The 14141-nt window shown below is 45.0% G+C and overlaps 1 protein-coding gene across 16 annotated transcripts in view; it reads left to right on the top strand.

Moving 5' to 3' along the window:
* CACNA1G (calcium voltage-gated channel subunit alpha1 G) overlaps positions 1-14141 on the top strand; it is a 142555-nt gene that overhangs the window by 90064 nt on the left and 38350 nt on the right. For all 16 annotated transcript variants that reach the window (XM_040081343.2, XM_040081353.2, XM_040081354.2 and 13 more), the window contains 4 exons: positions 5276-5376; positions 6532-6655; positions 9485-9553; positions 10433-10617. In XM_040081343.2, the coding sequence (XP_039937277.1) occupies positions 5276-5376; positions 6532-6655; positions 9485-9553; positions 10433-10617 (479 nt within the window). The remainder of the gene's footprint in view (positions 1-5275; positions 5377-6531; positions 6656-9484; positions 9554-10432; positions 10618-14141) is intronic.

Below are 14141 nucleotides of genomic sequence, written 5' to 3' on the forward strand. Positions count from 1 at the left end.
GTTGTTGTTTTTTGGGGGGGGGGGGGGCCGGTTTGTTTCTTGTTTGTTTGTGTTTGATTTTTGTTTGTTTGTGGGTTTGTTTGGTTTTTTTAAAAGCAAAACAAGTAAATCTCCCTGCTTTCCAACTATTATTCAGTTTTCTGCCCCCACACCAGCAGCTGAAAACTTCTGCAGGCAAAGAAAGAGGACAGCTTGGTCCTCCATTCCCATGGCAGCCTTAGTCCCATGGGGATGGTGGTAATTTCAGAGGCTCTGCATTAATTTCCATCTGAAGAGGCATTTCACTGATATGTATCTCTTTCACAGGCCTGAAAAGTGTCATTTAGGAAATATAAGCTGAAAAGACTGCAAGTGCAGGGAAGGGGTGAGGGTTCCTGGTGTTTCACATGGATGTTTGTATCTTAACGGGAAAAAAAGGGAATCTGGCTAATTTTCCAAAGTTGTTTGCATGACTGGCAGAGTGAGGCTTGAGTTGAGCACAAGGGTGTCGCAGTTCTGGCTGTCACATGTGCTTTGGGGCAAGTTTTGGAGTGGTTCCTGCTCTTCCCAGCTTATCTCTTTGATTTTGCTTTGTTCCCAGATTTAAAAGTGTGATGGACTGAAGTGGCATCCCATGGGTGACTGTTTCTCTTGGGGGAGCAGATGGAGTTTGGGTAGAGACATTGATGGTAGCAGGGGCTGTTCTGAGAACAGGAAAGATGCAGATTTTATTCTCTTTGTAAAGTAGACAGGATTTTACTCTTTTTCACTGAGTTTATTGAATGAACATGGAATTGGGATCATGTGAAGGGATGCAAAAGGCGGTGTTGACTCCAGAGTCTTCTGTTCCTTACAGGAGGAGGAGGAGAGTTAGTGCTGGCAAAGCGCACTCAGCCGTGAACTGCCTTTGCAAAAAGCCATTATCCCATTACATCTCCAACATGGATTCTCAGCCTGCTATTTTTACTCATTGTCTTAACCTGCTTTTTTACTTTGATAAAATAAATTGAATTATTAAGAAAAGGAGCAGTAATTATTTTTGGAAAAAGTCCCCACTATTAAAAGTGTTGAAGAGACCATTCTCTTTATTGCTGGTTAGGGAAAATTTTCTCAGGCTCCAGCATCTGCTACTTTTCCAGTTCACCAGGTCCAATCATCCCACCAGTCCCTTCCATTTTCCCCCCCAAGGATCAAATGCCAGCAGGCCCCCTTGTACTAGGTGTGGTGTGATGAGATGTGTCCCTCCTCTCACAGCCATTGCTGACAATGAATTGTTGAATAAGATTTTTAATTTTTATCACCTGCTTTTAGCATAAACCAAATATCATCCTCTGTGTACTGAGGTCTGGTCATGGAGGGTGTAATCACCTCAATACACCCCCATGGAATGGTCAGAAGCAAATGCCAAGGGATAGAATTGACAGAACAAAGGAAATAAACTGTGTCCCAGCCCATGGGATAGCCACAAGTGGGATACCTGCAGCTGGCTGGTGCCTTTCCTCATGCTCTGAAATATGTCTTCACTGCAAATCACTAAACCAGACAGATAAGAAAATATTGCTTAGATTAGCCAAATGAGCCCCCAGGTTGCAGGGCCTCACTCCTGACATTTGGGGGGAAACTTTGTTCATAAATTAGCCTTGACAAAGTCAGGGGAGGAAAAAATTGCATTTTAAATGGAAAAAATGAAATACAAAACTCCCTGTCAAGAAAAGAAGAGAAGAACTTGACTATTACTCAGATCAAAGTAATCCTAAATATGCTCTTCTGCATCAAAGTTTTGCATTCCTCCTTGCTGCCTGGATTTGATTGTCTCTGTGCAGAAATTAAAGGAGGAGCAAAGGCTTCATCTGGATTTCCCAGGCTACCCCTATATTAGTGCAGCTCTACTGCCTTTGATGAGTTTATTCTGAATTTCCATCCCTCTGAGGGGCCAGAATCAGGCCCCTGACAGCCTCTCTCCCCAGAACTAGGAAACCAGGAGCTGAAATCTGTTCTTTATTGCATCACTGCAGACAAGGAGTCTCTCACAGAGAGACTGATTCACAGCTTTCTTGTGTTCTCGTGGCCATGACTGGGATGAGGGACCTGCTGCCACGTCTTTGTTGTTTCCAACTGCTGTATTTTAGACACTTTTGGTCACTTTCTAGCCAAATTGCTCAGTGCTCACAGCAGAAAGTAAGGGAAATATTGAATATGCAACAAATGTGTCCCCTCCCCCCCCCCGCAAACCTTACTGCATTTTACTATTGCAGCTCCTTTCCCTTTGCATATTCTACTTTTTCTCTGTGGTGTAGGGTCCAGCCATTCACAAACCCTCTCAGCCTGTCCCTGTTGCATATTAAAATTAAATAATCAGATCCTGAGCGCCTCTGTGCAGCTTCCAGCTTGCCTGGAGGTCCTCTGCCGCTCACAGGGCATTTTTCAGCAGTTCCCCCATCCTTATAATAAATCTTTTATAAATCTAAGCCTCTCCCTTACTCTGAGGAGTGCATCAGTCATCTTTTATTGCAAACTGCCTTCATCCTCCCCTCAGAAGTGCATTAATATCTGAAATTCCTAAAAATCATAATTTAAAAAGACGCTATTTATGAGCAGCTTTCATTGCTGTGAGATTGAGGGGCTCCATTCCCAATTCTGCCTGTTAGCACCCAGCATCTTCCCACTTTCTGGCTCCTTCTGCCTCTGGTGAGGGGTTTGGATGGGCTTACCCAGGGACATTTTGTCCAAGTCACTGGCAGCTGAATTAAAGACTGATTTTCTTCTCCCCCCACATCTTTATTCATCCTGTCCAGGTGTGGTTAATGAACAAATAGACATGATTTAGGCCACATAATTGATATCTCACTTAGAGCGCAATGCAGGCTTGAACAGCAATCAGCCCCATTGTCAGCACTTGGAGCCTCCCTGAACCTCGCTGGGAAAGCCTTGGATAGGCCTGAGGCTGGAAGCACTCAGAGATTATTTCACAAATACCTTACCTTTGGCTCAAATTAACTGAACTGGTGGAAATATGGAGTAATTCCTCTGAGTTTAGGTTTCTGGGGATGTACTTTGCCCTGCTTAGGGCAGCTGGGCTGCAGCCCCAGTTGAGCCCTGGTGCTCACCTGTACTGTAACCCACTGAATAGAGAGACATGATGGAAGATAACTTTTTGCCTCTGTTATCTGATTTAGCCCATGACCTGCAAGCTGCAACAATTAGCCAAACTCCAAAATATCTTTGGCATTAAAATTGGACAAAAGGAATATAAAGACGCATTCTGTGCTGCTGACGCATTACTATTCACTACAAATCCCCTTGATAAATACCAGAACTGCTTTGAATAATAGATACATCTGGAAACCTTCCAGCTCACGAAATGAACTGGACTGAGTCGTAGCTGTTACTCCATGTCCAGAGGCTAGGGCAGCAATCGCTGCTCTCACCACAGCTTTGAGCAGACACATGATTTTTATCCATTTATCTACCTTTGTTAAATCTATGGATAATTAGACTAACCAGGCTGCTTGAAGAGATAACACAACCCCAAGGATGCATGCCCTATTAAATACAGTGTACAGGGAAGGGAACAGTTCTGACTCCTTGCCTGAAGCTGGAAAAGGGATGTGAGAACATCCAAGGCAACCAAAACCCCACTGGTGTGCAGTCCATGGTCTGTGCATGCAGAAGTTAAGGGAAGGATGGATGGCTGAAGGAGCAGGTTAGAAATCTCTAACTTTTCTTTTTGTTATTCAAATTTTTCTTATTTGCCCAAGGGGATTTTCATTTTCTGAAGGGTTCAGGTTGTCACCAAGGGATTTCATTAAGACAGGCACTACACCAATTATTCCCCATCACTAATGAGACCCCAGGCTGGGTGTCTGTAGGAAGAGAAAGCACTTCCTCCACTCCACTCAGTTACATTCAACTGTACTTCAACTACATTCATACTAACAAAACCCATTTTTACAGTCCAGAGTACTTCAAGTACTCACAGTTTGCCTCAAAATGAATCCTCCCATCCTGTTTCCAAGATTAAATAAATAGAAGTGCCTTAGTCCTGGAGCACAGGTGCTCCTGGAGTGTGAGGATGGTTCCTGCACTGTCCTTCACACCCTTCTGTGTCCCCTAGAAGTTTCAAAAAGCTCACAGTTATATTTCCAGGTCTGCCCATCCAAGCCCAGGTGGTAGTAGAGAAATAACACTTATGAAAGAGCAAGAATTAGTTTTTATTTATCTCCAAAGCACTCTGGTGACAGTGCATACACCAGTCTGTGCATTTATCTTCTAGTGCTTTGATGTGGAAGGGCTCAGGAAGCCCTGGTGTGGTGAGCAAGATGTTGGCCTGGCTTTTAAGGGTTGTCCATGCACAGGGTACACTGCTTTGCCAGTGAGATTAAAGATCTCGATTTTCCTTTGAAGGTCTGTGGATGAGAAGGTGATAAACTTAAGTCAGAAGTTGTAGCAGCCAGGATGAGGCTTTCTCTTGGCATCCAATTTTTGATGTCTTTGGTTGACTAGTTGGCTCAGGCTTTTGCAGTCTGCCCTTCTGACCTGAAATGACCTTGCAGACAGTCTATAACATAAGTATGCATGGCTGAGGATGTGCTGTGGTTTCAAGTAGGAATTAATTTGCAGGAATTGGATGGTCCATGTTCATTCAGATCAGGCTGCATGGTGTTCCCTTCTGGCTTTATAATCTCCCATCTAATCTGTTCATGCTGAATGAGAATCAGATGATCATTGTTGTGTTCCTGGACCAAAACTTGGGCCTCAAGTGATTTTTCTCAGCTTTCCAGTGGTGTATGGACATAATGCTTGGCCCAGCAAGCAGCAGGAATCCCTCCCTCTGCTCCCTTTATAACTTCTGACATAAGCATTCTATTTTGTTTTAAAAAATCAAACAAAAATACCCCACAAAAATTCCCCAAAATACCTTAGAAGATTCAGGCAAGCACCTGATGAGTATTTGGAGGGATTGTGTGGGTTATCATTCCTTTGGGCAAGGGTTTTATTTATCATGTTTGTCCTCTTTGATAACTGTGTGCCAGACATAGTTACTATGCAGGGAAAGAAGCAAGACCGAGCACTGTGAGCTCACAGGGCTGGCACAGCCCTCATCTGTCTGCCAGAGCTCCTTCTCCTGCCCCGCAGGGTCTTGTTTAAGGACATTATTTTTTTTCAGCTTCACTGAGCACTTGAAGATAAGTTTTTAGTTAAAAGCTGCACCAAGTCCTTAATGTGGAAGTTTTGGGGGGGGTTGCTGTTTTAATGGTTCTGTATTTTCCTCCTGCTCTGTACATATTCCCTCCAGAGCAAAAGGGACCGCATGAAGGCCTGGGTACAGGCACGGCTCCCCACCTGCTGCAAAGAGAGGGACTCCTGGTCCATCTACATCTTTGCCCCTCACTCCAGGTAAGCCAGGGCACTCAGGCAGTGGTGGTGTGGTAGGATGGATGGTAACGATGCATGCCCTCATTTCAATGGCTCATCAGCCTGTTTATCCTAGATGGGTCTCTCTATGTCAGTCCACAACACTCCCAGCCCTTCCCCTGCCCCAGCATGACGTCAGGGTTGAATAGCAAACAGTTGCTGGCTGCAGAGAGCACAGGCGTGTCCAGTCAAGGCTCATAGCCCAGGGCATGGCTGCAGCTTCATCAGGTTCCTCATTTCCTTTGGGAGTGATGCCAGTGCTCTGCAAATTTTTCACTTGGTGGTGTGTGATGAGCTTGGAGCAGGGGGGAGACGTGCAGCATCAAGCAGAAAAATCTGATTTTGCCCCACCGCACACTTACAGCACAGCAAAGGACTCCCTGACCTGCTCAGCCTGCCTCTCAACTGAACTCCTCTGTCCTCCCCCTTCCCTTTCTCTCAGAGAACACCCTCTCCTTTCTTGAAGGCCCCTGGCTCTGCCCTTCCCAAAACCTGGCCATGTGGAGCCAGTTGAGCTCTGTGCTGTTCGACGCATTCCTCTGGACACACACCCGAGGGTTTCCTGTGTTGGAGCTGAGGGCCCTGGACAGCATTCAGGTTCATTCATACAAAGATTAGAGAGATTTTCAGAAACAGACTTTGGGAAATGTAATACGGTATTATAAATCCTGAGTCAGTGTACAGCCATCTGTCACAATAAATAGCTTCTGTCCCTTTGTTCTGTGTGTGTTCAACCCTTAGGGGCTCACTGGGAGTATTTCTTCCTTTATTTAAGCTAAACCTGATCTCCAGGAACCAGGTAAGAAGGCAGATCCAAACCTGGGGCGTATCTGAGTCTTTGAAGAACCTGCCCCGTTCCAGAGCCCCAAGTGACCAAAGCCCCCTATGAACATTCCCGAGGCTTGAAATTTGTGGCTCAGGTCTGTAGCTCAGATCCCTTTCTGTTCATAACCCAATCTGCCCTCAGTGTGCAATTCTGCCAGGGAGGGATTGGGAGATTGGAGCTCATCTGCTTTGCAAGCAGAGTGCTCAATTCCCCTGCTATGCGTTGAGCTGCTGTGTGTCTCCCCAGCCAGATGAGCATTAATAGCTAGTCTGTGTCTACTCTTTTTTTTTTTTTCTTCCCTCTCTTGACAGATTCCGTCTGATGTGCAATAAAATCATCACTCACAAGATGTTTGATCACGTCGTCTTGGTGATCATTTTCCTGAACTGCATTACCATTGCCATGGAACGACCCAAAATCGAGCCTCACAGCGCTGTGAGTTTCTGAGGTTTTCCTGTGTTCCTCAGGGAGCAAGCACCAGTGGCTTGGATGCCACAACTGTGCACTCAGTCTTGTTTTCTTTCTCTTTTTAAAATGGGAAGGTGCCAACACCCCCTAAGTATCCTTTGAATTAGATGCCGCAACTCTCCTGGCCCCTACCCAGTCTCCTTTCAAAGCACAAGAACACAGATCGTGGCCTGCAATATATCCAATATCTCATTCTGAAAGCACAATCAAGGTTTTAACACATGACATAGCATGACATCTGTCTCAGTTTCCTTCCCTGAGAAACCTTCAAACACTTTTCCTCTCTCAACACAATGTTCACTTCTTCCATCTGTTCCCCACAGGCAAGTATGTGTGGTGCGAATGGAATGGGGAAACTGTTCATTTCATACTCTTCTCTTCCCTTTGTGTATCAGCTTTGTTGTGACACCAGAAAAACTGAATTGATGCAAGCACTGTAATTTCAATTCTTGGAACCTCTTTGTTCTAATACTCTGTGTAAGGATTCCTCAAACTAGACCCTCACAGCATCAGCATCCAGCAGTCAGAGGGGCAGAATCATTCTACTGCTCTTTTATTTTAGCAATAGGTTATTTAGATCGGGGCTGAGATGCACTGGGCTCTTGCTGATTTATCACCCAAGACTGCTCATATCACAATCATATAGAATCCTGTTTTGTTGATGTAGGCGTGTCAGGCTGTTCATTTTTGTGGATTTTCAATGTAAGACCTTAAAACTGGAGTCTCGGCTGCTCTCTGCCTATTTTAAGCATTTCCTACTAGTCCTTACTGTAACAGTTTGCCCAGCAGTTCTTTCCCTAAAGGCATTTTTTTTTTCAGTTCCCATGCACCAACTTGCAGCTACAAGAAGAGAGCAGGGCTCCCTGCCAGCTGATGTAGCAGGAGATCACCCTTCTTATCCCCAAACAGGGCACCCTGAGAACCTCCCTTAAAATCCTAAATGCTTCCTTTTAACTCCTTGCTATGTCCGCTGAGAGTTACCACTCCCCAAGACTGTCTCCGAAGGGAGCTGCAGGTGCACAGAGGAGGGAAATGGGTGACACATGTGAACTGGAGGAGTCCACAGCAAAGACCTGTAGCACACAAGTGCAGTATTTCATATAGGAGAGAAGGAGCTGTGGCATCCCCTGGCATTGGGAGAGTGCTAAGAGAAAAGGAGACAGGGACTGGTGTGAGGTTCATCACCATTAGGTTATAACAAGGGAGCTGGACCATGGCCTGGGAAATGCTGAGCAGTGTGGCAGGGGTTCCAGGAGTGCATGGGCCCTGCCTGTGCAGATGGAGCTCACATCTGGAAAGTGAGAAGTAGTTTTAGGTTGAGTTGTTTAAAATAATTGTTCTTTTCTTCCCTGAGCTGTGGATTTTCTAACTGCTTCAAGTGAGTTCTCTGTCCCTGTCCCAGTTTCAGCTGGCTTATCAGAACAGGGGTTGGTGTTGCGAGCCAGCATGTGCTCCCCACTGCAGACTGCATGACATGGACCAGGGAGATTATCCTTCAAAACAGCCACATGCTTGCCAGGCAGGAATATCCTCAGTCTCACCTCCATGCTATTGGTGTTTTATCTCGAGCTGCACAAGCAGGTCCCTATCCTCTCCCTCCTGCCTGTCCCCTGCAGCAGCCTTTTGTGTGGCAGTCAGCTAACAATGGAGATGTTTCCTATCAGAGCTCATGCAATCACAGTACAGGTCTAGGACCTAATTAATTATGGACCCTATATGGAAACAAGCTACTTTGTGGTTCCTGAGTCACTTCCAGTAAATCATGATCTGGCAAGCGAGAGAGTTGCCAAGGTGTTTTGTCTTGTTTAAATTGCATCTCATTTTGAGTGAGAGATCTGCATCTCTTATGGGACTACTCTGTAGGGAGAGGCAGAAATAAATCCAAAACTGTTAAAAGCAGGACTGGGGCCAATTATATGTGCTCACACATACGTGCACATGCATCATCGTTCATCCAGCCTCTGCCTTCTGCTGTCCATTTCTTAGTGTGGGGAATGAGAAGTTGTCTAGGGATTCGGAAAAAGTGTAATTTATTTAATAATCATCACTAAAAAGAAAGGTTTCTGCTAACTATAGATGGGGAACCAGTCCATGGGCTCATCTGTAATCACTAGCTGCTCTTGCTGAGTGGTGGCATTGAGGCGGGCACAGTCTGATGGATAGTGCAGGGACTGGGGAATGAGACTGTTGAGCTTCGTACCAGGTGTAGCCTGTGGCTTTGGGCAACAGAATCGACCTTTTGAGGGCAGGTCTCAGCTGGCATAAAGCCCCAGAGCTTTTCTGGCTTTGCTGGAGCTGTGACAACTCATGCCAGCTGCGCTTCAGCATCCCACAGGGCCTGCTGCCTCACAGCTCTGTCACTCTAATATTGACATAATTTCTGGGAGAATTGGGAGCTCAGTGATATTTACACAATGTAGTGATGTCTGCAGATGGGAGGCAGGCAGAGATCAAACACGTTTCAAGGAGGGCACATCTCCCTGTTTCTGCTATGAGGGGGGAGAGTGATTTGGGGGAAATTAGGGAGGATTTGCAGGCAAATGGGAGGGTTTGAGGGTCGGATGCTGGCGGTTGTCCCTGTCCATGGTGCTGACACAGATCGGTACTGGCAGGGCTGAACCATGCAGTGTTATTGTCTAAATATTTCGATTTTCTCCTCTTTGCAAGCAAGCAGTCCAAGGCTCGTTTCAGCACAGAATCAGGAGAACAGCTTTCAACCACCCAAATATGCATGGGGGGATGCACAGCTGCACAGAGCAGGCTATAAAACATTGTCTCTCATTTTCTTTCTCATAGGAACGGATTTTCCTAACACTCTCCAACTACATCTTTACAGTCATCTTCCTGACTGAGATGACAGTTAAGGTAAATGCAGGTGGAAGATAAGTGTGCCTGTATTATGTTGTTTTTTATTATGGTGGACTCACAAACCCCATAGGTCTACCAGCTGTGAATGCAGTGTATATTTTCCTCTTTTGAATCATACTGAGATGCCCACCACGTGCCTTATTCTGAGCATGTTTTACATCAGAACAATTTCACTGAAGTTGCCCTTGATTTACACCATTATAGGAGCAATGGGATCCCTGAATTCAGCAATCCTGCCCTATTCAGCAAATCTCTTGAGCATATGCTTAACTTCAACCATGCATGTAAGTCCCACTGTCTTCAACAACCAGTTGTCCTCAACAGCCTAAGCTGCTGTGTGCTTTCCTGAGGATGGAGAGACTTAAGCACATTGAAACACTTTGCTGGATTTGAGGCAGGAGGCTCAGAAACTCATGGTTGTAAATCTCTCTTGTGTAATTCATAATCATCTCACTGAACAGTTGCCCTTTCTTTGGAAAGTTTTTCTAGTTTCTTTATTTGCAAAGGTTGTACAAGATTGCTTGGTTCAGCCACTCTTCACCTTCTCTCTTGCAGTCCATAGGAATAAAATAGAATTTTTTTTTTTTTTTTAAATGCCACAGCTAAAAATGTTAGGAACAGTTTTGTGCAGGTAGATTTATCTGCATTAAAAGTACATCAGCTGTAAGGGGCAACCTGGGATGTTTCAGCAGCAATATTTTCATAACTCTTTCAATAGAACACTTCACTGGTTTGTCTAAATTAGGCTTCTGTACTAGGAAGCAAGTAGACTCACAGACTGGTGTCTGTAAATAATGCATTCTCAGCAGGTTGCTAACTGCAACAAACACGTTGGATGCTACCGTCATAATTTGTTGTAACTTGGTATCTGGGCAGGTGGTGGCACTAGGCTTGTGTTTTGGGGAGAAAGCCTACTTGAAGAGCAGCTGGAATGTGCTGGATGGGGTGCTGGTGCTCATCTCTGTCATCGACATCCTGGTCTCGATGGTGTCAGACAGCGGCACGAAAATCCTGGGGATGCTGCGTGTTCTGAGGCTGCTGAGGACACTGCGGCCCTTGAGGTAAGTAGAGGCAGGGGAGGATCTGATGTGTGTGTCAAAAGTAGGGCTGAGCATTCATGCAAGGGAAGAGATAGATGAGATAAGGGCACAGCGTCTGTCACCGGTGTCATCCCAGCTTCCTGCAGCTCTGCAGACAGTAACAGCCTGCAGGTCCTGCTGAACTGCTAGAGCTCTGGGGCCTTGCTGTGTTTTGGGACCATCCCCAAGTGCAATAGGAAACTGATCAATGCCTCTTTTACTCATTAAAACACACATCCCCTGCTATTTGTGTTCTCATTTGCTCTGTGTAAAGTGCAGCTTAACAGCTTCTTCTCCCCCTTTCCTTCAGGCAGTCAATGGCTTTCATAACAAAGAAGGAAATTAGTAGCAGGTGGTAGATCATTTTTAAGGAAGCAGAGACTCAGCTGTTGCTTAAGGTAGAATGCAAAGATGTTTTTCCCCAGCTCCCCATTAATTTTAGAGAGACATTTACTTTGAAAATGACCCAGACAAGATGAAAACAATTGTTCTACTAACTTGTCCCCCCAACTCTGCCAGCATGCTCCAGGGACAGGCTCCACTCTGATAAGAACCTGCCCAAGGACCAAGCTCTTCTAAACAGGCATCTGTTTGTGACCTGTACCCCAAGGGATGAAGCTTTCTCTTCATGCTAAATACAGTTTCTCTTTAATACCATTGTTGCTGCTCCTGTTATGCAGCAGCTAATAAACCTTCCTGCTCTAAGCATCTTTGTGTGCCTGTCATATCTCACTGCTGCTTCCTCCATAAAAAGGTTCACTTTGAGTCAGGATTTTTCTCTTTCAGAACAGAAAAATAGGACCCTGCTTCTGATAGAAGATGTTTTACTACCCCTGTGTGAATAATAAGTCTAATTAACAATGCCATGCCTATACATATCTTTCAAATATTCTCAACAGCTATTAAGGACATTCTATTCAATTGGTCCGTACATGTGTGTTGTGCCTGGTGAGTTTTAGGATGTGAACTGCTTTTAACCATTTTTATCTGGACACCTGGTACTATTGGGGTAGTTCAGCTCCCTCACCATGTAAGAAGACTGTATTCCTATGTGACTCCAGTTCAGGCTTTTCTGTCTTTGTGTGTTCCCTGGACTCTCCTGCAGTTTCTGGGGTAGTTTCTGCCCAGTTGTTGGTTGGGTAGATTTGCTCTGCTCCTCTGTTTCTGCTGATTTTTGATCCTTGTTAAGAAAACTGATAAAATAATCTAGATGGCTCAGGGTAAAAGAAGGATTGATTTCTCTTCTCTGAACTGTGGAATGCAAGATTCTCTTTTGATGTTCCATGGTTAAATCAGATTTAAAGAGAGACATTTAGGTTGTGCTGATCTCTGCTGGAGTCACCAGTCTGACCTAGTCAAACTCCTGTATTCTCCTTTTTAGGTCTGTAGGGCTGTCTGGCCAGGACTTGGGTCTTTTTAGCTCAAGCCTTCCTCTGTAGTCACCTGTGTGTATTAATAATCTGCAGTTATGGGGAATAATCCACTCAGCAACTGCAGGCTGAAGGAAGGCCTGCCATCTGAAGCATCTGTGGGATTAGGCTCTTCCATTGCTATTGCATTTCTGTTGGTATTTGATTTGTTTTCTCAAGAGGGTAAGTGCATGTTTTCAGCCAACATGCTGCTTTCTACTACAAAGGAAACATAACAAAAAAGACAGCAACAAGCCCATTCCCTAAATATGTTCAGAATCAGTTCTATTCTCCCATTATTAGATTTGTAGGAAATGAAAAAGCAGCCATCAAACTGGGGGCTTTTCAGTAAGCCATAAATCTCTGCCTGTGGAAGCCCATCTGCCTCAGTGCCACACATCTGGGCTGCCCTGAGCAGCCTCTGCCCACAGCTGCCCGTGCTGCCTTTGCTGCGGGCTCAGCGTATCACATCCTCACTGCAGAGCCTGGGATCTGTAGCTGCATCAACGCAGGGTGACAGCTGGGACAGGTGACCTGAGGTCTTTGCACACCGTGGCTTCGGTTACTATGTCTGGGTGGAGTCTCTGGTGGAGGCTGAGCCAATTCTTATTCTTCAGGAAGGTGTAAAGCAGAGACCAAAGCAAATGCTCCACTCACACCACAGAAAAGCAAACCTGGCTCCTTCTGTCCTCCCTTTCTGGGGACACTCCAGGACAGGGATGCAGGAGGACACCCTCAGTGAGAAGCCAAGCCACAGCTGCGTGTGTCACACTCAGCTTGAGGGCGCAGAGACAACCCTCGTCATTTCTGTGTTGGTTTTCCCAACATGGCCTGGATGGCCTGGAAGGGGGATTCTTGCAGAAGATTTCCCTCATTCTGTCTCTGATTTTCTCACCCCACTGCTTTATGCAACACACAAACCCCATCATGCTTCTGCCTTCTGCCTAGGCATTAAAAAAACCTGTATGCAAATCACAGGGTTTTGATTGCGTGTTTGATTATCAGCCTCCAAACTGAATCCATGAAGATTCAAGCCCAGCTTTATGACCAGAATTCCAAAAATAAATTCACAGTGGAATGACATTTAAAGATGTTTGAATAACCCTCTGATGTTTCAGCCAGTAAAAGCATTGCTTATACAATAACATTCCTTCCTAATGCGTTCAACCTGCTGTTGTTGGGATCAAGTGTTATAGCGTAAGATACAAGAGAAATCAAAATTGAAAATGTATTCAGATTTAATGTGGGTGGACTTCTGGGCTGTTTTACTCTCCACAGAGCCTGGGCTTTGACTTCTAAAGCACACAGATAAATTACTCACTTTTATACTGTCATGGTCTAATAGTAATTTCATAACTCTCTTCTAGCTACCATATTATCACCTTTGGTAATTTTCTTTTAATCTGTGGAGGAAAGTCTTCATTAATGTTGATCTCTTGCTCCATCTAAGTGCTGCTACTTCTTCTGAGAGTTCTCATCAGGAAGGCTTAATGTTGGTAATGGATCCAGCTGGGATGATGTTGGCAGTGGGTTTGGAGCATCTCACTCCAGGGGTTCGACAGTGATGGGAATCCTCAGACCAGAAGAACCAGGGGGAATTAGAGAGATTAACATTTCTTCACATCAAAATAAATTGAAATATCTAATTTCAATTTTCCTATTTCTCATATGCGTATTGCAGACTGGAATTGTGCTGAAAGGAACCTCGTCAGGCCTCCTTTTCTTGCACAACTGCAGGGCTCCAAATTGGCAGCATCCTTCAGCCATAAATTGCAGGGGTCAGATAATACAATTTTACAAGCCTGATAGCAACAGGGCCTTGGCAATACTGATGAGGTGTGGGGATACCATATGTTGACATATTAGTGGTGGTACTAATAATCTAGAAAAGCTGAGAATTTCATTGAGACCTCTTAGAGAACTGTCAGACTCTTAGGAGAATATCAGGAATCTTCGCACAGATTTGCCTGAGTGCTGGATCGTGCCCTGAGAATGAGGCAGCTCCAAGGTCTGAAGGTTTCCATTAGTAAGAACTATTATTTTTCAAAATCTTTTCAAAGTCTTTTCTCCCTGTAGTGCTGGAAGCACCACTGGCAT

Source organism: Hirundo rustica, chromosome 18, assembly GCF_015227805.2.
Source record: "Hirundo rustica isolate bHirRus1 chromosome 18, bHirRus1.pri.v3, whole genome shotgun sequence".
Taxonomy (NCBI): Eukaryota; Metazoa; Chordata; class Aves; order Passeriformes; family Hirundinidae; genus Hirundo; species Hirundo rustica.